Source organism: Solanum verrucosum, unplaced genomic scaffold, assembly GCF_900185275.1.
Source record: "Solanum verrucosum unplaced genomic scaffold, falcon-dt-bn FXZP01000594.1, whole genome shotgun sequence".
NCBI classification, from domain to species: Eukaryota; Viridiplantae; Streptophyta; class Magnoliopsida; order Solanales; family Solanaceae; genus Solanum; species Solanum verrucosum.
In genome coordinates this window covers 245,347-270,356 of record NW_026020468.1, presented here as the reverse complement: position 1 = coordinate 270,356, position 25,010 = coordinate 245,347, and the positions used below count along the sequence as shown (strand labels likewise).

At 33.5% G+C, this 25,010-nt stretch overlaps 1 protein-coding gene and 1 pseudogene across 2 annotated transcripts; one reads left to right on the top strand and one right to left on the bottom strand.

The window, feature by feature from the left end:
- Positions 1 to 4,920: 4,920 nt before the first annotated feature.
- LOC125808994 (E3 ubiquitin-protein ligase MBR2-like) lies at positions 4,921 to 5,615 on the top strand (annotated as a pseudogene).
- A 294-nt stretch (positions 5,616 to 5,909) lies between these two features.
- Positions 5,910 to 13,179, bottom strand: LOC125808988 (uncharacterized). 2 transcript variants are annotated; one of them, XM_049488667.1, is made up of 2 exons: positions 13,057 to 13,179; positions 5,910 to 6,596 (listed from the first exon to the last, which is right to left on the bottom strand). In XM_049488667.1, exon 2 carries the CDS (start codon positions 6,584 to 6,586, stop codon positions 5,927 to 5,929), a length of 660 nt encoding a protein of 219 aa, XP_049344624.1. In that variant the 5' UTR covers positions 6,587 to 6,596; positions 13,057 to 13,179; the 3' UTR covers positions 5,910 to 5,926. The 2 variants fall into 2 exon arrangements, with proteins under 2 accessions (XP_049344624.1, XP_049344625.1); XM_049488668.1 differs by having other exon boundaries at positions 5,910 to 6,611; positions 13,057 to 13,168.
- Positions 13,180 to 25,010: the final 11,831 nt, after the last annotated feature.

Sequence of the window (25,010 nt, the reverse complement as noted above, 5' to 3'; positions counted from 1 at the left end):
CCATATTTCAGGAAAGGGACCCATATTGATAAACGCAGTTTTGGGTGATGAGTCACAAAGACTTTACACCTTCTCGGTGATACTACCAAACTCTCTTTAAGTTCCAATTAAAACATTTACAAGTTTTCATTTATTAAGAGTTATTCAAATAAGGCATATTCCCATTGGTATCGTCATAACAAGTCTTGCAAGTCATTGCAACCATACCAAAATTCATAATCAACCATTTAAAACTCTTAACCAGTCCTTTGAAAATAAAAGACTAATTTATGTTAAAACATTTTGTTCAATGCCAACATCCATGTCTTTCGAAGTTATAAGACAACAAATGCAAAATCATTAGCATTTAATCGGGATGAAAAATTACCCTTTGTTTATTATTTTAAACCAAACTTCTTAAAAGACTTATTGATTTTCAAATCTGTTATTTATAGGAAAAATCTTTTTGTAAATCATATGAGGCAATTCACCCATTCAAAGCTGATCTTAGGCATATTTATATGCCTAAGTTGTCAATATTTGTCCATGAATTGCTTAATTTAAAGAATGATCTTGAGTCTATTAGCTTGATTTTGTCATACTTCTGATAATTGTGCACTTACACACATGATTAGTTATTTCAGGAACTCTTGAAGGAATTGGAGCTGGAAAGAAGAAAGAAGGAGAAAAGACGCACAAGAAATTGACTAAGTCTGAAGATCACGGGGCTTGGCGCACTAAGAGGCGCATCGCGCCAGCCCACAAAGTTCTGCAAGACTTCTGGGGCGTACTGCTTAGCGCGACGCGCCAGCCAAGAAGTACTGAGGACATATCTGTGGCACTCTTCTAGGCGCGAAGCGCCACCCTTTTTCTGACTTTTCCAAGTTTTAAACATTAAATAGGATTCCTAATTTTAGTAGGATTTGTTCCCAACTTTTCCAACTATTATAAATAGTTCCTTAGGGCTCCATTATGGGGGTTGGACGTTTGATTTAGTGTGCAAGAGCAAGAATTCAAGTTTGTAATAGGTTTTAGTCCTTTAACTCTTCTATTTTCCAGAAATTGCATGAACTATTGTATTTTCTTGTTTTCGAATAGCATGAGTAACTAAACGCCCTAGTTCTGGGGTTGTAGCTACGAATTGATTGTTGATTATTTTCGGTTGTTGAATTAATTTTCGGTTGTCAATACAAGTTACTTATATATTCTTGTTTTAGTATTTTATGCTTGCGCTCCATAAGATAAATCTATTGTCTAATCTTAAAATCGGGAGAGGAGAGGTTAGATAGACCAGAGAATATAGAGAGCTCGGTCCACCCATTAAATTGAGGTGATTAGTGTTCAGGAGTGACGCCCATACGAACACCTTGCTTCGTTACGAAATAGGATGACATATAATGCTTGTCAGTTAGTCTATTTATCCCCGTTCAATGATGTAGTTAGATAGCTAACTGGGGTAGCCGACGAGAGGCGTATAACCCGAATCATATCATCAACCATATAAACCAGTAACTTGGCAACTGAAATTAGTTCTAAGTCAATAATATGATACAGGATATTCATTATATGCTGCAACCCTGGAATTGCTTTTAACTTGCTTGAAACATTATATCAAAGTCGTTCACAATTAGTTACTTTCAATTAGTGCATAATTATTAGTAGATAAACAATAAATCATCAACTCTTGAAAAGGTTACTTTTTACTTTTAGTTGTAGAATTAAGTGAATATAAATTGATCATAAGTCCCTTGGGATCGATAACTCATTTCTTAAAGAATCTATATTACTTGCGCGACCACGTACACTTGCGTGTATATTGGGGAGCAACAAAAACCAACAATCCGAATTCTGAAATTATAATAAAGTAATTTGAACACAATTAACAAGAGAGGAACATTTGTAATCAATTTTCATAAAATCGTCTCTTAACCCTTACCTCAATTCGTTATTTAGTAAATATGAATCTTGTATGAGTAGTTTGAAGTAGGGAGTGTTCAAACATACCTTTTGACGAATAACTTAGGAAAGAGACTTTGAGAATTAGCCTTTGATCATGCTTCATGAAGGGTTGGGGAAGAAGAGAAGAAGAGTTTGTCGTAACTTATCAAATCTCCTAGAATATGACTTTTGGGGAAAGTTAATAGTCATGGATTAGGATTATGAGATGAGGAAAATACAAAAACACCCCTCCTAAAACGTAAAGAGAAGAGAAGACTTAAATAACTTCGGAGTTGGTGCGCGATCGCGCACTGAAGCCTACTTTGTGCGATATTCATCTCTTCTCTCACAAATCAAATAGGCAAATCTGAAGCCACAAAACTGCAAAGATGATAGCTTTATTTCTATGGATACTTCAAGCCTTGGTTTTTAGTATCATCAAGCCTACACTCCGACAGCCCTTGATGCAGGGGACATTTATAGACATCAAAATGTTGTAGGACTAGAAATTCCATCTATGGTATGTGGTTACAATGTATTTGAAAATATTATGGTCAAAGAAAATACCATTTTGATAGTCCAAATAGTAACTAAAACAAATAAATTAAAACATGGGAATATAAATTTTCATGATAAAAAAAATCAACAATATATTTGAAAAATACAAATATTTTACTAAAGCTAGTACTAAATAGGAAAAATTACAAAAGTATACTACTTAAGACTTTAATTAACAAATTATCAATACACTTATATTTAACTAGTCACTGGACACGTGCGTTGCACGTGTGTTCCATGTGAATTTTTATAGATTCGTTAGAACAATTAAAATTTTATGCAAATTGTGTGAAGTGAGTAATATTTTTTAATGTGCGTCTAGAAACACCAAATGAGGGGAACATTGTAATGTTTAAAATCAATTCTTTTGAAGCTACCATCGGTAAATCAATTCTATTGAAGCTATTATCGATTATTTTTAAACTTTGTTTAGTAGTTAACACACTTTTAATAAAGTCACATAACTGATTTGAGCCAAATAACAATACATACTTATGATAATGATAAAAAAAAAGTTCATAAAAGAAAAAACACACAAAAAATAGAAGAAAAATAAAGCATACACATAATTCACAAGACTTTATTCATATAGATTATAGATAGAAAATAAATATAGAATCAATAAGTTATCCATATTCGGAATTCGGAAGCTACAAGTTTAAAGAGGAAAAACAAAAGGCACAGACTATGAGAGGGAAGTAATTGCACTGACAAATCTTATAATTTGCAAATTATGTATAACGAAGTATGCATCATATTTTTTTTTCAGACAAAAGTAGAGACAAAATTTACCAGCGGTGCTTGACATCATATTCATTGCTTCAAACACCATAACATATATATATATATATGGAACATGCGTTGCATATATATTTTCAGCTTTTATTATAAAACTTGTGTAACAAAACAATAAATCAAAAATCTATTTTAAAAGCTATGTCACTTGAGAAAATATTTGTTGTTATGATATGGAGACACCATTTAAAATTTGAACTTGTATTGTGTTTACTGTAATTCTTTACTTTAGTTATTTATTTGCTAAATAGAAATAAACTTGAAAAGGCGGACAAACACAGTTACCATCTAGCAATAAATGCATGAAGAAAGTCAATATGATATAGCCCCATAATGGTATATAGAAATATGTTGTCTGAATTTCATGCTCTAGATTACTGTAAATGCATGTAAATACCTCTAACTCTAAATACTGAATTAACTAAGAGAATTGAAATTTAACGACAAAAGAAATCTAAAAAATTATCAATAACTTATCAAACAGGATGAAAAAACATATTTCTCGACAAAACTTGCTAACAAAGCAAAATAGATGTACATTTATCAATTCAGCCCAAACGTTTAAATGTGTTGTCTAATTTTATAGCTACTTCTTTTATATTAACATATCTCGTGAAATCCATTTAGGGAGTGTAGAGTGTGCACAGACCTTACCTCAATTCAAAAGACCCACAACTTGAGTCGAGTATAGCAAATCAGAGAAAATATGAAAAAGAAAAATGACAGTGAAGAGAACATAATATAATATAACAACTATTACGAAAACAATAACAACAAAAAAGGTGCAATAACCGAAACACCATAAAAACAATTGGTGTAGAAAGCAAAAGAAAGACAGTACAAGAATAAAAGCACTACTATGACAGACACCACTAAGTCTAAACCCTTCGAAAAGAAAGAGAACACTCCACTACAACCTTCTACCTTAATCTGCGATCTCCATGCTTAAGCATTTTCTGTAATTGATGAAATCAGTTTCATTTTTCTTCTGAGCTATGAAAGGCGAATTAGCTTATGTATTTGCCAATAATATTTTTACCTCATACACATGATATTTATAAGCCAAAAATTTGCCTAGAATTCTGTAGAAAGCTCAAAAGTTATGTTGGAGAATGGAGAGACATTCTTAAACACATTTTCATTTCTAGTATTTAATATAATATGATATAATTATTATTTAATATTTAATTGCTTAAATATTTTATAACATTTTGAATTAAGATAGGGGTAAAATAGTATTTCAACTTTTACTTTTGTGACTTCCCACTTTTAGTATAATATAAATATGATATGATTACAAACATAGTTTTTAAATTACATACATAACAAAATAATTATTTTTTGTATTTAAGTGATTTTTTTTTCTGATCTCCTTGTATTACGTGCCCTTTAATGTGGAGTATATTAGGGTATTTAAGGTAATTAATTTGTATATTTTAGTTTTTTTCCCTACTAAATATCATATGGTAACCGTGTGGATTTATTAGTTTAGGAAACATTATGGCAACCGTGTCAATTTATTTTTTAAGGAAACATTCTGTTAACCGTGTCAATTTATTACTTAAGGAAATATTATGGTAACCATGTCAATTTATATTACCGTTATAGAATGCGCTTAACCCTCAACCAGCCTTTATCTCGTCTATATATATGTGTGTGAATTCATATTTGCAGCTCTCTTTTCTTCATTCTGCAAAACCCCAACTTAATCTTGTTTCTCTCTGTTTGTTGTTATGATGAATATGAATTCGGATCGTGCTCTGTTTCTCACAGACGGCCAATACATTGATGGTGTCTTTGTCACTGATGATGCTGCTTCTCTGTTTCGCACAAATCCTCATCTTTCACAACCCCACAATCATCGCTCAAGAAATTCCTCTCACCGTTCAAGAAATACAATTGGTAATCACTTGGCTCCACATAACTACTCTTTTGCTTTCTGGGATCCATATACTTATCATCAATTCATTGATCAAGCCTATGTCATAACTGATGATGTTAATCAGTTAGTAGTCGCAATGCAAAACCTTGATCGCAACTTTGGTAGTCGTCTCAGCGGACAGCCATTTGATTATACAGCTTTGCTTGATCTACCTGGAGTAGGCCACCACCAGGAGGAAATTGTGATGATGAAAAAAAGAAATCATTGTGTTAATAAAGTTGATTCAGAAGAGATATGTTCCATATGCCTATCTGAATATGTATATGATGACACAATTGGTACACTCCATTGTGGACACGAATATCATGCAACTTGCATAGAGAAATGGCTGCTGAGGGGCAAGAAGAATTGTCCAATTTGTAGATCTTCTGTTTTGCCATTACAGCAACACACAGAAATTTGACTTTTCTTTTTATTAAGTTGTTAGTCTTAGCTAGCTAGACATTGTTTTTATTTGAACAAATTTTTATTTAGTTGCCATTTTCGATATGTATATGTTGGAGATTCAATTTTACTTGCTATAACAAATCATTTTACCATGTTTGACAAGTTAACTCAAAACATCAGATTTTATAGGACAAAAATATGGCACAATAAGGAAATTCCTAAGGCTAATAACTGAGGCCCCTGCTTTGCTAGACATAAATATAAGTCAACTACTCTAAAGATATACACACATGATTAACAATTCTACATCTTAATTTATGGAATTCTCTACAAAATTAAGGAAACAACTAAGAGGAAACCGACAATCAAGAGAAACATCTTAATAAAAAACTTTGTACCATCTACATGGATTGAATGATGAAATCCATGAGCATAACCCCCATGAAGTGAACTAGAGAAGAGGTATGGAACTCCCGTCGTTGCACCGTATACAGTAGCGTCATGAAATCCTTGCACATGAAGATTAAAAAAAGATGGAATAGCTCCAAATAGAGTAGATAATGTCAAGTTTCCAAACCTTGCACTGGCCATAGGCATAAATCCCCCCATTTGATCCAACTCATCAGGTCGGAAATAGTTCATATCTAGTGTTGGAGCTGTTTGTGGTCTTGGCCCAAATACTGGACGGTTAGGAATGTTCATCCTTGGACGTATGTGAGACCTTGGGTCAGAGATTGTCTTGCCTCGACCATATATAGGAACTAACTTCTGGTCTTCAATGAGAGCCTTACAAACTGGACATTCATGGGAATGTGAATGAACTTGCAACCATTCACAAAGACAAGGCCAACAATAAAGGTGACCGCAAAGAGTCACAATAGGATCTTGAGCTATTTCAAAGCAGATATTGCATTCAAAATCACCATGCTCACAACTCATATTATCTGAAGGCACAGAATCCAACGATTCGCCTGTCTCGTGATCCATATGTACAATCCTTGAATGAAGAAACCTGTCAGCAAATCAGAGTGCAGTTGCATTATGAGGAACAGGATGCTCGAATTTAATCGTCCAGCTACCCAAGATGCAATTAAAAATTGAGAAAGAGTGGTTAAGAGGAGGGGTAAAGGAGATGAAATACAAAGTTGTGAACAAAACAGTGTATAAATATCGTAACCTGTCGCATCAGGAAACAGAAACAGTAATCAGCCTTCAGAAAAAGTGAACAAAAATCTATACATTGACAATAGCACGTAATCCTCCTTTACTAAGAACTTCAAATTATAGGTAGATAGTTATCATGGATAAGTCCCGAACCTCTAATAATGTACAAAAACCATAACCTCCTCGTCTACTATCTTCTCCACCAATTTCGTGTTTCACTCGGATTGTAATATGAAACTAGAAGAGGAACTGATAGGTATGAATCTTCGAAAGATGTGATGCAGTCAACAATCCACATAGACCAGAATTTTTTTTTGCCTAGAGGGTTCCTGAGTATCAGAGTTCTTTTTGTTCTGCATATAATGAAGTCATGGAGTTGATGTTAGTTGTTTGTTTATTTTTGGTATAAATTACTGTAGTTCTTTCTTTGGTATCTATAGCTTTTTGGTTATATTACTTCTAAGATTCTCTTTAAAATTGCCATCTTTGGTCATAGAGAAAATGCATATGCATGTTTATTTGGAAAATTTGAAATAGTGAATTGGTTATTTGTGATCTTTTGATTGTTCAAGAATCAAAAGAGTGAAACACTTAAAATCCTATCGAGTCCTATGACACTCGGGGACTACAATGCAAGGTTTAGTAGTGCACAGATTAGTAATTGTTGGCTGATGGAGGATTTCCAAGAAGATATTCTTGTCATCAAAGATGTGATCCTCTAAGATGAGAAGATATTCTTCATATCAAGATATGATCCTCTAAGATCTTAGTATAATTGTGGTAATCTAGAATATCATATCTCTGATTCTTTCTCTTAATGTAAAGATTTAGGTGATTCTATTCCACAATCTTTTATGTATATATAAAGCCATGACATGACATAGAAAGATATGAATGAAATTATTCAATAATCTTATTCCACATGGTATCAAAGCTTTAGGCTTATTCCTGGCCAATTTTATTCATCCTATCTTGAAAAATCCCATTTTGCTATCTTTATCTGCCCAAACCATGTCTGAAAATGGTACTGCCGCAAATATTCCAGTCTCTGAAAATGTTTCTGCAACCATAGAGAATAACTCTACAGTTTCAATTGGAGATTTGCAACATTCAGCTTCAACAGGTAGTTGTTCATTGGCCTTCACAGGTATTTCTTACTCTTTTATTACTAATGTCTCAGACAAACTTTCTCCAACGTGGGTGGTTGATTCCGGGGCAACTGATCACATGACCAGTCTCTTTCATCTCTTCATATCATATTCCCCTTGTCCTAGCTATAAAAAAATAACTATAGCTGATGGTTCAGTTATTACTGTAGTTGGGCAAGGAGACATACCACTTGGAAAATCCTTGATACTTAAAGATGTCCTTCATATCCCAAAGTTATCTGCAAATCTCATTCTATCCAGAAACTCGCCAAAGATTCCAAATGCCAAGTAACTTTCTTCCCTTCATATTGCTTATTTCAGGAACAGAACACGAAGGAGATGATTGGGCGTGCTAGTGAGAAAGGTGGTCTTTATTGTTTGGATTTCCACAATGGTGAATATATATCTAAGAATTCCTTGTCTAGTTCATTCTTGTCTGAATCTATCATGTCCAATAAAGAGAAAGTATGGCTTTATCATCGTCGGTTAGGTCACCCTTCCTTTTATGTAATCAAAAGGATGTTCCCATCTTTATTCAAAGATTTGATTGTTGAGTCTTTTCATTGTGATGATTGTGAAATTGCAAAACACAAACGTACTTCCTTTCCAATTAGTCACAAAAGATGTCAAACTCCATTCTCTCTTATTCATAGTGATATTTGGGGACCCTCTCCCATTCCTAATATTTCTGGTGCTAGATGGTTTGTATCATTCATTGATGATTGTACAAGAGTTACGTGGATCTATTTGCTAAAGCAAAAATCAGATGTCAGTCAAATTCTTCCTACCTTTTTTAATATGATCAAAACCCAATATGATGTGCCAATTAAAAGATTTCGATCCGATAATGCCAAGGACTACTTCAATCAAAACCTCACTGTTTTCTTCCAACAAAAGGGAATTATTCATGAATCTTCATGTGTCAATACTCCTCAACAAAATGGGATAGCAGAGAGAAGAAATGGTCTGTTACTTGACATTACTAGATCATTATTGTTTCACAAAAAGGTGCCAAAACAGTATTGGGGGGAAGCTGTCCTAACTGCTGCACATCTTAGTAACAGAATGCCATCAAGAATTCTGAACTTTCAAAGTCCGCTTGATACTCTTAGGAATTTCTTTCCAAATTTTGAAATTTCCAATAAGTTGGTTCCTAGAATCTTCGGAAGTGTTGCCTATGTTCATATTCATTCTCAAAATAGAGGCAAATTAGACCCACGTGCTCTTAAGTGTGTTTTCATAGGATATTCTCCTACTCAAAAAGGTTACAAGTGTTATCAACCATCATCAAAGAAATTCTTTGTTTCCGCAGATGTCACATTTGATGAGAGTGAATCCTTTTTTAATCATTCTTACAATCAGGGGGAGTCACTGAAAGGAAAGGAACCTCTAGACTTGTCACTATTTGATTTGTCCATTTCTAGTCGTGCCAAATTCTTGCCTGAGTCACCATTGCTACAGTCACCTGAGTCTCTAAATCCTAATGAACCCATTGAGTCTCCTAATCCAAATATAGATAATGGAATTCTAGAAAATAATCTACCATTGCAGGTATATTCCAGAAGAAAGAGACTAACTGATCAAACTACTCGGTTGCAATCATCTCCTCAGGTTACTGCTCCTGATACCCATCCTGAACTTGTTGAACCGTCAGAAACACCAAACCAAACTGATCATGAAGAAGAATTTTTTTGAGAAGATCATGAAGAAGAATTTAACCAACCTAATGTCCTTGACCTTCCCATTGCAATCAGAAAAGGAACCAGAACTTGCACACAACACCCTTTGAGCCTCTCCATGACATATCAAAATCTATCCCCAAGTCATAAAGCTTTTCTCTGTAACCTCCACACAATTCCTATCCCCAGAAATTTGTCTGAAGCATTAGGAAATAAAGAATGGGAGAAAGCTATGAAGGTAGAAATGGAAGCATTGGAGAAAAACAAAACTTGGGATATTGTGGAATTACCAAAAGGAAAAAGGTTGGTCGGGTGCAGATGGGTGTTTACTGTGAAATATAAGTCAGATGGGTCCATAGAAAGATATAAAGCACGTTTGGTAGCAAAGGGTTATACACAAACCTATGGAATTGATTATTTGGAGACTTTTGCCCCAGTGGCAAAAATGAATACAGTGAGAATTTTATTATCATTGGCTGCAGTTTTTAATTGGAACCTACAACAATTTGATGTAAAAAATGCCTTTTTACATGGAGACTTAGATGAGGAGATCTATATGGAGGTGCCACCTGCTTTTGAAAGCAAGAAGGGAATGGTGTGTAGACTGAAGAAGGCACTCTATGGATTAAAGCAATCACCTCGTGCATGGTTTGGAAGATTTACAAAGGTTATGATCAAGCTAGGGTACCGACAAAGTCAAGGAGACCACACCTTGTTCATACGACACTCAAAAACAGGAAAAGTGACAGCATTGTTGGTTTATGTGGATGACATCATAGTAACAGGTGATGATTCAGAGGAGATACAAAATTTGAAGAAGTGTTTACTCAAGGAATTTGACATCAAAGAGCTTGGGAATTAAAGTATTTTTTGGGAATCGAAGTGGCACACTCAAAACAAGGAATCTTTATTTCCCAACAAAAATATGTGCTTGATTTGTTGAAAGAAACAGGAAAATTAGGGTGTAAACCAGTGGCTACACCAATTGAATACAATCATAGATTGTGCAATGCTCCAGAAGATTCAGTGGTAGATAAAGGCTTGTATCAAAGGCTTGTAGGGAAATTGATTTACTTGTCCCATACAAGGCCAGACATTGCATTTGCTGTAAGTGTTGTTAGCCAATTTATGCATGATCCTAGAGAAATGCATCTTCAAGCTATCAACCGGATTCTACAATATCTTAAAGGAAGTCCAGGAAAAGGAATATTATTCAAAAGAGGAGGAAACATGGTTTTAGAGGCTTATACAGATGCGGACTATGCTGGTTCATTAGTGGATCGAAGGTCAAGTTCTGGATATTGCACCTTCTTAGGAGGAAATCTGGTGACTTGGAGGAGTAAAAAACAAAATGTAGTAGCTAGATCAAGTGCAGAATCTGAGTTTAGATCCATGGCGATGGGAGTTTGTGAGTTGTTATGGCTAAAGATAATCCTTGATGATTTGAAGATAAGATGGGAAGGACCTATGAGGCTATATTGTGACAATAAATCAGCAATAAGTATAGCTCATAATCCTGTACAACATGATCGCACTAAGCATATTGAGGTAGACAGACATTTCATTAAGGAGAAATTAGATAACGGACTCATTTGTACGCCATTTGTATCTACAAAAGATCAGGTTGCTGATGTTTTAACAAAAGGACTGCCAAACAATATGTTTCAAGATCTAATAAGCAAGCTAGGAATGGAAGATATCCATTCACCCGCTTGAGGGGGAGTGTTGGCTGATGGAGGATTTCCAAGAAGATATTCTTGTCATCAAAGATGTGATCCTCTAAGATGAGAAGATATTCTTCATATCAAGATATGATCCTCTAAGATCTTAGTATAATTGTGGTAATCTAGAATATCATATCTCTGATTCTTTCTCTTAATGTAAAGATTTAGGTGATTCTATTCCACAATCTTTTATGTATATATAAAGCCATGTACATGACATAGAAAGATATGAATGAAATTATTCAATAATCTTATTCCACAAATAATAGGAATTAGTAGTGCAGAGATTAGTAAAGACTGAATTAGAAATAAATTTTGGAAGTCTTTTAATAGAAAGTGCAACATTATCAGCTGGAAAATCTCTAAGCATGCTTTGATCATTCTGAAAGGTAAAACTCTCTTGCCCAGCTTCTCTGATAATCTGCCCATTATTCTCGACGGTTCCAAGCAGAGTCCACAGAATTAATTGTTGCAAGCCAAAGCAACACTACCAACAGTTTGTTTAATTTGTCTTAAGCATCAAAACTCATGTCCTTTGCAAAAACTTACACTGCTCGTAAATAGCGAGAACAAGATTTATATGAACTCATTTCAAAAGGAAAAAGGTAGCCTAAGGATTTTCCTTTCCACATCTAAGCGGAAGAGCTTTGCAGACTTCATGGAGAAGGAGATTTCACTTTTCTCTCACTAAGTGATTGGCCTATACAAGAAAATGGATAAACTCTTGACGATCATCTAGGGTAACTAACTACTGTGAACTCATACAGATATTATGGATATATGTGTCTGATTTTATTTTTTCTCCGATGGGAAGTCATGTATCTGATTCTTAGTTCTAGCTCATCAAAATTCCGAAAAACTCAATCAATCAGCCAACTATCCCTCAATTCTCCAAACTAGTTAGGTTCAACAAATACAAATCCACACAGATGTTTAGAAGGTAGATGTTCTTCCTCATCTTTTGTAAAGTTCAACTGCTAAGACAGTACTTTTTTTTTTGTGCAACACGAAAGCTGTTCATGATTTTGACATCAAGATGGAGCTTATAGACTTTCTGCATAGTTGAAGAGAAGATTTTTTTATTCTTTTTTGCAACTTCCTAGCTCCCTCGTAGTGCTATTATAAAAGGGCAGCCAGTGCTCAAAGCATCCTGCATTAACAGGATCCAGGAAAGGTCCTCATCCCAAAGGGTACACAAAGAATCACTCTTACTGCATTAACAGGATCCAGGGAAAGTCCATTCGAGCCAATTCATTTCAATACAAGAAGGAAACAATAGCACTAAAACTAATCATGTTCGCAAACCAAGAGATAGTCAACTCCCTCAATAAACACAATATATTCTCTTTTTGGAAAGACCCATATTAACAGAAACACCATGGATTGTCTGAATCAATGAGAACAAATTCTAGTAAACTACAGATTAAAGACACCAAAGTCCAACCATATACCTGCTCTGTTCATTTCCCCCAAAAAAACAAATTTCTCTTCTTGACAAGTCTTATTAGGACAAAATATAACCCAACAGAAGCATAAAGATTGAAACTTTATACATAACACAGCTAGTAATCAAGTCAAAATTGAAAAGAGACAAAGAACCCAAACAGATCCAACTACAGATCACATAATAACAACTACTCTCCAATCTAGTAGAAATCACCCACATCAATTAAAACCCATTTGTTTCCAATACAGATCCCATAACAAAAATATTAAAAAATAAAAAAAGATTGAGAACCCACCTGAAATTAAGGATGAAAATCTTGAGTGATCTGAAAGAGAAAAAAGTGAGCTGAGAAAGAAAAGATGAACAGCTAACAAAAAAACACAAAAGGGACTCTGTAGTGTCGGTTGGTGGATTGAGAGTCTCCCCTAGTCCTTCCCCTTGATGTCAAAATCTCCTAACTTCTTTTTTTTTTTTCACCAACTCCACAAAATAGAATGACAATTTTAACTACCACATTCGAGCCCCAACCAGGACTCAAACCGAAGACCTTGATTTAAGAATGAAGCAGTGTCATCATTGTACCACAAGATATGTGGCTAGTTAATATCTCAGATTCAAATGTTCACTCAATTTTGAATTATTGCTTAGAAAATTACTCAACTCTGAGTTGTTCACTTACAAGTTACGACTCACTCAACTTTGTTTCATAATTCAAAATTCACTCAACTATTGATACTTTACTTAAAAAATCACACAATTATTGATATTTCGCTTAGAACGTCACTCAATCAATTTAAATATTTTTTTCATAAAAATTTAGTGAAATTTAATTTTTATGTTAAACTATTTTTTAAAAGAAATAATAAGATATTTATTTTAATTATTTTGTTAATCCAAATTATTTACTTATAATTTTTTTGAAAATCGTACCATAGCCATTGAACCCAGAAAAATATTTTTCGTTTTAGCTGGAATTAAATATGTTAAAAAATGATCCAAAAAATAAGAAGAAGTTGGAATTGATAAGAAGTAATAAAAAATACGCAGCACAGTACCACTTTTTTTATTAAAAAAAAAGGTAAAAAGAAAAACTATACTTCAATAAAATAATTAAAATAGGCATCTTATTAATTTTTTTAAAATAGTTTTAAAAAAAATTTGTATTTTACAAAATTCAATAAAAAAAATTAATTTAAATTGGTTGGGTGACTTTTTAAGTAAAATATCAATAGTTACGTGACTATTTAAATAAACTATTAATAGTTAAGTGATTTTTGAATTATAAAACAAAGTTGAGTGACCTTTGAAGAAAACAATCAAAATTGAGTGACTTTCTAAGTGAACTATTGAAAATTGGATGATCATATGAGATATTAATTCGATATGTTGCTAATATTTTGCTTTAATGCTATATTGCTCTATATAAATCTTTTTATCTTATATTATTTTTTATATATAATTTTATTCTTGATTTTATAACATGTTATCGATACGAAACTCAAATAATTTAAGCCTTTCACAGGAGTAACATTTGCTATTTATTGTGGCTTTGTCAAGTGAGAAGAAAAGGTTTGTATTTTATCATCATTGCATCAAAAATTTCTTCTGAATATTTTCTAAAGTATTAAAAAAATAATATTAAATGTCAGTGGCGAAGGTAATTAGTATACGTATGGCACAGAAACAAATATTAATTATTAGTGCTTATTTTGTTGCTTTCATTCTTTTTTCTTTTCTTTTTTTTAAATATTTGGATTCAAAGAGAGTCATCAGATAGTATTGCTTTCATTCCATTTTTTTGTTAATTGATTTTTTTTTAATGTTTTTTCTTTGTAAATTAATAATTTTGGCTCTTAAAAGTGCTCACGTCATCTGATATTCACTAATAATTTGGGAATAAGTCAGTGAATTCAAGTCCTATCGAATTAATACAATATAATAACAAAATCTTTAATTTAAATAATCCCATCAAATTATGGTTTTTTATGTGTAAGATATTATATTTAAATTTCAAGTCAACAAATTTATTATACTAGATGGTGTGAAAATGAATTTACCCGAAAACTTATTTAATGGATAGTAACATACATTATTTAGATGTTGAATTGTTGGTATATATACACACATTGATGATGGAACCGACTGTGCGGATATTCACATATATCTATGTAAGCTACTACTAGTACCAACAAAATAGCAACTCAGCCGGCTGCTATGCTTGTTGACTGCAGTCCTTTGGTTCTTCAAAGTTACCATTGTTGTGTGACGACTGACGTCGTGCTTGATTTAAAAAAAAAAAAACTGTACGCATATTAATGATGAGTTCCTGGTTAAAATAGGAGAAACGTTTAAATGATGGAGGTAGAGAGTACGTACGTGTAGCAACTCATGTAGAATTGACTTATTTGTATCTATTCAAGGCATCATCACATCGCAGAATATATTTATTTATTTTGAGGTCTCGTGTGCTTCAATAACCCCCTGAAAGGGAGCTAATAAGCTAGGCTTCAATTGAGAGAAATACAATTAACGATGTGATAGTAGGAGATGAATCTAAATCAATGAAAACCAAAAGAACACCAGAGAAAACATTAACAAATTAAAAAAAAAAATTATGCTTTATTTATTAGTTGACATGAACTACAGTCTACAGTATGATGATAAACATAGCAAATACAAGAGGCGTAGAATATATTGAATAACTTAAGAATTTAAAATGCAATTACGTATAATAGTGCAATTATGTTTGCTGAACCAAAAATAATAGAATCAAATTAAGCTTAGAAAACTCTCATTTTAAGTTCAGTTTGAATACAAATTGGTTTATCAAAATTTTATTGATCAAGATATCAAAGGTCATAGGAGGTCATTCTCTTATGGTATTATAAGATTTTCAATAGCTAGTTATCAATTTATCAAAAGCTCAACTATCCAAATGAATTTTAAGAGATGCACTTCATATTTTACCCTTAAAAGATCAAACTATTGAGTTAAACGAAAACTGATGGAGAATATTGATTCTCCATTGATGCTGATTTGAAGCTTTGAGGAGAAATGAAGAATACTGTGATTTGGGGAAATGAAAACTGAACTTCATTTCATGAAGATGTAGCGTATTTCTACACACTCAACAATAAGAAAGTTCTAGAATCTAACTAACTAACAACAAAAATAACTAACTCATCAGCAAGGAATAAAATGAATAACAAACTTAACCGACTTAGTTCATCACACTAATTACACTGATTGTCCTTGAATAAACTTTATCTTAACACCTTCCCTCAAGTTGAAAGTGAGTAGTTCACAGCCAGCTTGTGTAGAATGTTGGAGTGTTTAACACTCGGCAGTGCCTTAGTCAGTACATCAGCTGGCTGATCATTTGTTGAGATGTGATGGAGTGTGATGAGTCCTTCTTGTATTTTTTTTCTAACAAAATGACAATCCACCTCTATATGCTTCGTACTCTCATGAAAGACAAGGTTCTTTGATATGTGAATAGTTCTCTGACTGTCACAAAATACAGATATGGGCAGTTTACATAGTAAATTCAACTCAATCAGTAATCTTTCTAGCCACACCAATTCTCCAACAACCTTCCTAACAGCTCTATACTTTGCTTCTGCTGAGGATAAAGATATAGTCGTTTGCTTCTTAGACTTCCAGCTCACAGGACTGTCCCCCATGAGCACAACATAACCACTCACTGACTTTCTTGTATCAGGACAGGCTGCCCAGTCTGAGTCATAATATGCAGTGATTGAGCAATCTGCATTATTTGACAAGTGTATCCCTAAACAAGGGTCATTCTTGAGGTATCTCAGCACATGATAAGCAGTCTTGAGATGTGGCTCTTTGGGATTTTGGAGGAATTGACTGAGATACTGGACACTGAAAGTTATGTCCATCCTTGTGTTGGTCAAAAAATTCAACTTACCTACTAATTTCCTGTAGTATGTGGGATCGGTAAGCAATATACCTTCACCTGCTTTAAGTTTGACTGTGGACTCAAGAGGTGATGACACAGGTATGCAATCTGAACAATCAAACTCATGCAGTAAGTCAATAGTAAACTTTCTTTGAGAGATTATAACCCCTGAATCTTTGTAGAAAATCTCCAAACCTAGGAAGTATTGCAATTTCCCCAAATCCTTAATATTGAACTCATTATGGAGAGAACTCTTCAAAGAAGTAATCTCTATAATATCAGTACCAGTCATAATGACATCATCCACATAGACAGCAACAAAGACTGAAGAACTTCCAATTTTTCTATAGAACAAGGAGTAATCACTAGCAGAATGAAAGTAGCCTCTTAAGTATAAAAATTGTGCCAACTTTTCATACCATTGTCTACTTGCTTGCTTCAGCCCATATAAGGACTTCTTGAGCTTACAAACCATTCTTGTATCAGTCACCATGAGTCCAGGAGGTATATCCATATACACTTCCTCATGGAGATCTCCATGAAGGAAGGCATTATTCACATCTAGTTGGTACATGTCCCAGCCTTTCTTGACAGCCAGACTGATTAAAATCCTGATTGTAGTCATTTTAACTATTGGGGAAAAAGTCTCATTGTAATCAATGTCAGCTTGTTGAGTGTATTCCTTCACAACTAATCTAGTTTTCAATCTCTCTATTGTGCCATCAGCCTCGTGTTTAACTTTGTAAACCCACTTGCATCCAATTGTCTTCTTTCCCATGGGTAGTTTAACAAGATCCGATGTCTCATTAGCATACAGTGCCTCAAATTCTGATGTCATAGCTGTCTGCCAAGCAGGATCAAGTGTTGCCTCTTCATATGAGCATGGTTCAGTGTCATGAGAAGGACTTTTAACATTGTGTTGACTATCTTGGTTAAGACTTGTAAGAGAACAATAATGAGTGGTAGGTGCAAAGTTAGAGGATGGGGTTGAGGAAAGCTGAGTGTGCAAAGAAGGTAAGGAATAATTGTATTCTTTCAAGTAAGTGGGGATGGTATGAGGCCTACTGGACCTTCTAAGGTTTAGTGTTTGGGTTTGATGTTGTTCAATGGTGTCATGTAAGGCATGTCCAGTTGAGCTGGGTTGTCTATTTGTTGAAGGAGAAGTAAAGTCTAATGATTGTTCAAAAGCTGATGGTGGAGATGTTTGTGAAAGTATAGGTGCAGGCAAGTCAGTATTAGTGACATTAAAATTAGTGTCATTATCATCCAAAACAGCTGCTTTGTTAAAAGTATCATAAGTAGAGTTTAATATGTTTGAATTAGAATTCAAAGTTCTTAATATTGTGGAAAAACTAGGATCATTTTCAGACTTAAACAAGGCAAAAGGAAAGACATTCTCATGAAAAATTGCATCCCTAGAAACATGTATCCTCTTGGTACTTAGATCTAGGACTTTATAGCCTTTTGTATTGAAAGGATATCCAATGAAAATGTGAGGTGTGGATCTTGGATCAAATTTGTCCTTATGAGTCTTTATGGTAGGGAAACATAAACACCCAAAGGACCTAAGGTGAGAGTAGGTGGGAGGTTGGTGATACAATATTTCAAAGGGTGTTTTGTTGTGGAGAACTATGTTGGGAAGCCTATTGATTAAGTAAGTAGCTGTTAAAATGCATTCTCCCCAATATGTGATGGGAAGTTTGGATTGGTACAGAAGTGCTCTAGCAACCTCCAGAAGGTGTTTGTGTTTCCTTTCCACTACACCATTTTGTTGTGGTGTATATGGACAAGTCTTTTGGTGTATTATTCCCTTTTCTTGGAAATACATGAAGGTTTCATTATTGGTGAACTATGTACCATTGTCAGTTCTTATTGACTGGACAGTGGTTTTGAACTGATTTTCAATAAGTGATATAAAGGATTTTATGGTTTGAAGGGTGTTGGTTTTGCAACTAAGGAGATGAGTCCATGTTGATCTACTAAAGTCATCAACTATGGTTAAAAAATACCTGTAATTGTTGTTGGTTGAGGCATGGTATGGTCCCCATAAATCCATGTGAAGAAGATCAAAAGTATTGGTGCTAGAGACAGTGATCTTGGTTGGAAAAGGGAGTTTGGTTTGTCTGGCCATAGGGCACACAGTGCACATGAAGGGCTGTTTTGGTGAGAAGGTTATGGGAATAGTAGGAATACCTTTCATTTTTACAAAAGGAATGTGTTCTATCCTATTATGCCACAAGTGATCAACATTGTTTCCATTAGACAAACATGTTATGGCAGGACCATTCAATCTAGAAAAAATAGTATCAGAAACACTGGTAGGAAGCACATTATTATTGCCTAAACAAGTGGATCTTACATATGTAGTCTTACAAGTGGTTATACCAAAAGTGTTATGCAAAACATTACAAGAATTACTATTGGAACAAACAGTAGTAGCATCAGAAAAACAAGATAAAGAACTAGAAATAGGTGTAGCAGAAGAAGTAGAAACTGATGCAGAAATGGGAGTAAAACATGCAATGTGACACCTTGATCACAGATAGTAGAGCCCATTTTGTGCTCTACCAATCTCCAGAGGGCTCTTCATTGAAGGGCCCTGCATGAAACAAGAAAAATTATTGAAACTGACATTTCCCTTCAGGTGAAAAACTAAACAATGAACTGATATCAAGTTGAATTTAAAACTAAGCCCAAACAATACTTTATACAAAGTGAGTGAAGGATTTAGATGTATATCACCAATTTCTGTCACCTTTACTTTATAGCCATTTGGAAGGGTATTTAGGAAAGGTCTGAGGTTTGTGAGTAATGATTTTGTGGAGGTCATGTGGTGTGTGGCCCCTGAGTCTATAATCCAAGAGTCAACATAGAGTTTTAGACATTTACATGACAAATTTCCAATATCATTAATTGAAGAGTAGTATGCTAAGATACCTGCAAAGTTAACAGCTCCACCATTCAAGTTGTTCCTAGATTCCTTTGCAGTATTACTTCCTCCTGAAATCTGGATGTGCTCTAGTAAATTTACCAACTGATGGATTTGTTGTTGAGTCAGACTTTGTTCATGCATTTTCCATTTTCCTTTGCCCACTTCATGATTCCTGTCACAAGTATCTTCCAGAAAATCCTCAGAAAAACCATTTGCAGTAGTTGTTGTTCTTGCATTCTTTCCCTTAGTAAACTTGAAATCAGGAGGAAAGCCATGTAGCTTGTAACATTTTTCTTTGATATGACCAAATGATCACAAAAGAGATTAGACATGTTAAGAGCCCTGTTGTTTCCCCCATTGTTTCTATTAGGAGCATAGTTAGTCCTGAAATTTGTGCTAGTACTAACAGCATTCATATGAAAAGAAGTCCAAATTGAACCTGTTCTGAGGCTTCACCTCTCTTTGTTTTTCTTCCTGGACAAGAATAAAAAAAGTTTGAGCCATAGTGGGTAATGGATTCATCATCAAGATGTTGCCTCTCACAATGGTGTAAACTTCAGAGGAATTGAATAAGTCTCCTATCCAATTCAGCTTTATGCATTTTTGATTTACCAGTACATGTGCACTGTGAACTTGTGTCTAATGTGTTAAGCTCTTCCCATAGCTTTTTAATTCTGGTGTAGTACCCAGTAATGTCCAAGTTCCCCTGACTGAGGTCATTGATTTCTCGTTGAAGTTGATACAATTTAGCTCCATTAGTTTGATCATACACATCCTCTAATTCGATCCAAAGTTCTCTTGCATTGTCTACGTATTGCAGGCTATCTCTAAGATATTTGGACATAGAATTCAAAATCCAGAATGTGACCATATCATCACATCTCTCCCACTGAGGAAATTCGGTTGAATCTATAGATGGTGTTTGCACTTTCCCATTGATGAAACCTGTTTTATTCTTTACTGATAGGCCTCGAAGAACAACTCATCTCCATGAGCGATATCCAGATCCATCAAACAGGACAAGGACGAGTGTAGATCCAGCATTCTCGGAAGGATGAACATAGAATACACTGGTTAGATCCAGAGAAACAGGAACTGGTGGTTGATTGTCATTTGAAGTTCATTCCTGATGACTGCTCTGTTCCATTCTGTGTGAAGTTGAATTATTGAACGAAAAGGAGATGAAACTAAAACGGAATTTGAACTGCGGAGAGTGAAAGAGAACCGTCATTGCTCTGATACCATATTGAGTTAAACGAAAACTGATGGAGAATATTAATTCTCCATTGATGTTGATCTGAAGCTTTGAGGAGAAATGAAGAATACTGTGATTTGGGGAAATGAAAACTAAACTTCATTTCATGAAGATGTAGTGTATTTATACACACTCAACAATAAGAAGGTTCTAGAATCTAACTAACTAACAACAAAAATAACTAACTCATCAACAAGAAATAAAATGAATAACAAACTTAACCGACTTAGTTCATCACACTAATTACACTGATTGTCCTTGAATAAACTTTATCTTAACACAAACTATTATCATAAACCATCAAGAAAAAATTAACGAATTTTTCTTAGAAAAATCAGTCAATAAAGAAAGAAACAAATCCAAGAAGCTAAGACACAATAATCCAAGCAAGTAGAACAAAAACACTTACAAAAAATTTGTAAGCAAGAAGAATATGTAGTCGCAACAATCCAAACTGAAACCTGAAACAGAGCACTGAGAATTAGCAAATTGGCTTAGACAATCATATAAACTTTAATCAAAAAAATAAACTAACCATAATAAAGGCTGAAAGACTTGTACCTAATATACCATTAGAAGTCCTTCTCTTCTAGTTATGGTTTAATTGTGCTTTGTCAGTGAGAACCTCATATTTTATAGAAGGGAGATCGTACCAGTGCTATCTTGTTGGGAAGCCGTAAACAAAGGATTTAGAGTCTTATGCAGCAAATAGTACATAATTTATCTTCCTACGAATTACATGCAAAGAATGGAATAGAATATAAACTTTCAAAATAAATTTAGACTTCAAAATTTGAGGAATATTAGAGAGAATGGCTATGAAAAGATTAGATGTACCCATATCTCATCTAGTTTAAACATCACGCATCTGAATCCACCTTCTATCAAAACCACACAATCAAACATAAGAAAAAACAATGAAGAGAAAATAAAAAATTGGAGAGAAACATAAAAGGGTAATAGAAAAAGTACCTAAAACTTGCTATAGAGAAGACTGGAATATGCTAGTGTGAGAGAATAGGGAAGAAATAACAGAGCATTAAGTAATGAATCTAGTCTAGAATGGAAATTGAAGCCATTTTAACACGTGTCCCAAAGTAAGAATAGAAAGGGTTGCTTTTAATGACACCTAAATCTGTCATTAAATTACAAGTAGCTAAATTGACATAATTGCCCTAAAAATAAATTAAATCACGGGAAGCAGACATGTCGATCCTACTGCTTAAACTGGCGCTTCTAATATAGTAGAAATTATGAGTGAGGTAAAATAACAGACTTTGGATGAAAAGTCATGAAATCTACCCTATTTTGTAATAGTGCATACTACAATAAAACCTCATTAAATTAATATTCAATTAATTAATAATCTCTCTAAGGTAATAATTTTCTCATGTTCCGACTTGGGCCAATGGAAAAAATCACTCATTTCGATAAGATAATAAGATAATATATTTTCAGAAGACCCCTCTATAAATATATGGTTCCATTAATATTATAAATTAATAATTCTTTAAAAGTACAGATATATCTAAACAATTTAGTGAAATATGATTTTATTATGTTTTATTTTTTGTTAAAATTTAAATCTAGTTGAAGCTCATCTCTAACTTTTCTTATTGCATTCAAAAGTTTTGATGTTGTCTTTTCTAATTGCACCATAAAATTGTGAAGAGTTCTAGATGTGATAAGTGTTTCCTTACGCGTAATTGTTTTCAAAGGTATTGTATCATCTTCAACTTTATCATCAACATTATTTTTCCAATAATATCTACAATTTGTTCTAAGCTCTGGAACTCTGAACATGTATCATTTTCACTCATCTAATAGGTTATTAACGTCCATTTTATTGCGGTAACCGAGATCAGGAATCATGACCTCAAGTTCATGAATGACGCTTTCACAAGTGGGTTCTTTCAAATTCTTTGAGATTTCGTCTCTAAACAATTTTTTTGGTGTTGAAACACTCTTTAAATTCGACTAAATAATACCTCTGCAAAATAATAATATTTTATGGTCCTGCCTATTAATTTAGAGAGGTTTTACTGTATGTCGGAAAAGATATAAGTGGTTAAATGTATAAATATGAGTATGGAAAGACAAAATAGTAAATTAATACTAATAATTACTATTATTGTGGTAAAATTGTCTAACGTTATTCATTCTTCAAATAGTCTTTCAAAATGTGAAGCTAATTTTTATCATCAAAATTGTATGAAAAGTTATTAGACACATATTATCATACAACCTAATTTGATAAGTTTTATAAAAACTCCATCAAAATAAAGGAATAATGGTGCTAGTGGCTTCTTTTGCGAGCATATAAGAAAATTGATACCTCTCGATCTTAGACAAAGAAAAATATTATCACAATTTAAACGAAAAAGGGCCTAAAATACCCTCAAACTATTAGAAATGGTACAAAATTACCCTTCATCCACCTATTGGCTTCCAAATACCCCCATCATACACCTATTGGCTCCCAAATACCCCTGTCATCCATCTTTGGGTCCAATATGGACCACTTTTATAATGGATTATCATTTAAATATTTTTTTGAAATACGTGGCAACCAAATATTGGAGATGTACAATTTAATTACTTAAATTAATTTACAAAATCACTCATTATTAATTGTACACGACCCAAATTAATCACACCCGGCCCAAATTAATTAATTACACGCGTCCCAAATTATATTTATTCACCGATTAAAATAAATACACCCTTCATTCCCAACATTTCACTTCATCTATCAACCTTCTTCCCCAATATATTCGCCTACAATCTCGAAAAAAAATACTTAAATACACACATGTATCACCATAAGAAATTACCAAAACAGTCATATTTTTTTATGGTGATACATGAGTGTATTTAGGTAGTGTTTTTTGATATTGCAAGAGAATATATTGGGGAAGTAAGGTTGAAAGAGGAAGTGAAATGTTGGGAATAAAGGGTGTATTTGTTTTAATCGGTGGAGTAAATGTAATTTGAGTCAGGTATAATTAACTTGAGTCAAGTGTACTCAATTTGGATCGAGTATGAGTTTGTAAATTAGTTTAAGTAATTAAATTGTAGTCAATAAATGGTCGCCAGGTATTTAAAAAAATTATTTAAATGATAATCCGCTACAAAAGTGGTCAATATTAGACCCAAAGGTTGAATGAAAGGATATTTGGGAGCCAATAAGTGGATGTCAGGGGTATTTGAGAGTCAATAGGTGGATGTTAGGGATATTTGGGAGCCAATAGGTGGATGGAAGGTAGTTTTGTACCATTTCCAATAGTTTAAGGGTATTTTAGGCCCTTTTCCGCTATTTAAATAGGCATATAAGTTTTGATGATCATTTATTAAATCAAAATATTTTAAAATGCAATCTTGCAATTTATTTATTTTTAAAAAAATCTTCTCAATAATATCTGACTTTTAATTGGGTTCGTGAACATATTAAAAATGCAAGTGGGCATACCACCATAAAAACGCAGAGTATTATCGAATGGCCCCCTCTCAAAGCTTTGATATAATCGAACAATAAAGGACCTAAATGGTGAATAAAGATATTTTTGTTCTTATTTCTCAAAAAAAAAAAAACCTTCTATGATAAGTATAATACATAAATATGTGTTTAACTTGGCCTCAGTTTACATTTATGTCTCTTCAACTTTGGATGTAGACAAATAAACACTTAAACTTGTATAAAGTTAAATAAGTAAACACATGTATCTTACGTGACATAATGCATTTAGAACACCATGAAGGACTCTAATTGTCATGTAGAATGACACGTAGAACACATTTGTCTATTTGTTCAACTTTATACAAGTGCAAATGTTTACTTTACACACTCAAAGTTAAAGGTCATATATTTGAACTAAAGACAAATTAAAAGACATTTAGGTATTACGCCTCTATGATAAGACAATAAAAAGCAAAAGTATTCGGTATGAGAAAAATTGTCAAATAAAACGTCCAAATCAATTTTGATGACATAAGTAGCTGTAGGAGTTCTAAACCTTTTATCAACATATAGTTTATGATCATTGTGTCATATTTCTTATAGTATTTAGTGACAATAAAAAAAGAAGAATTAGAAGCACATATCTGCACAGTAGCATGCACGAATAAAACCGTTTGCTA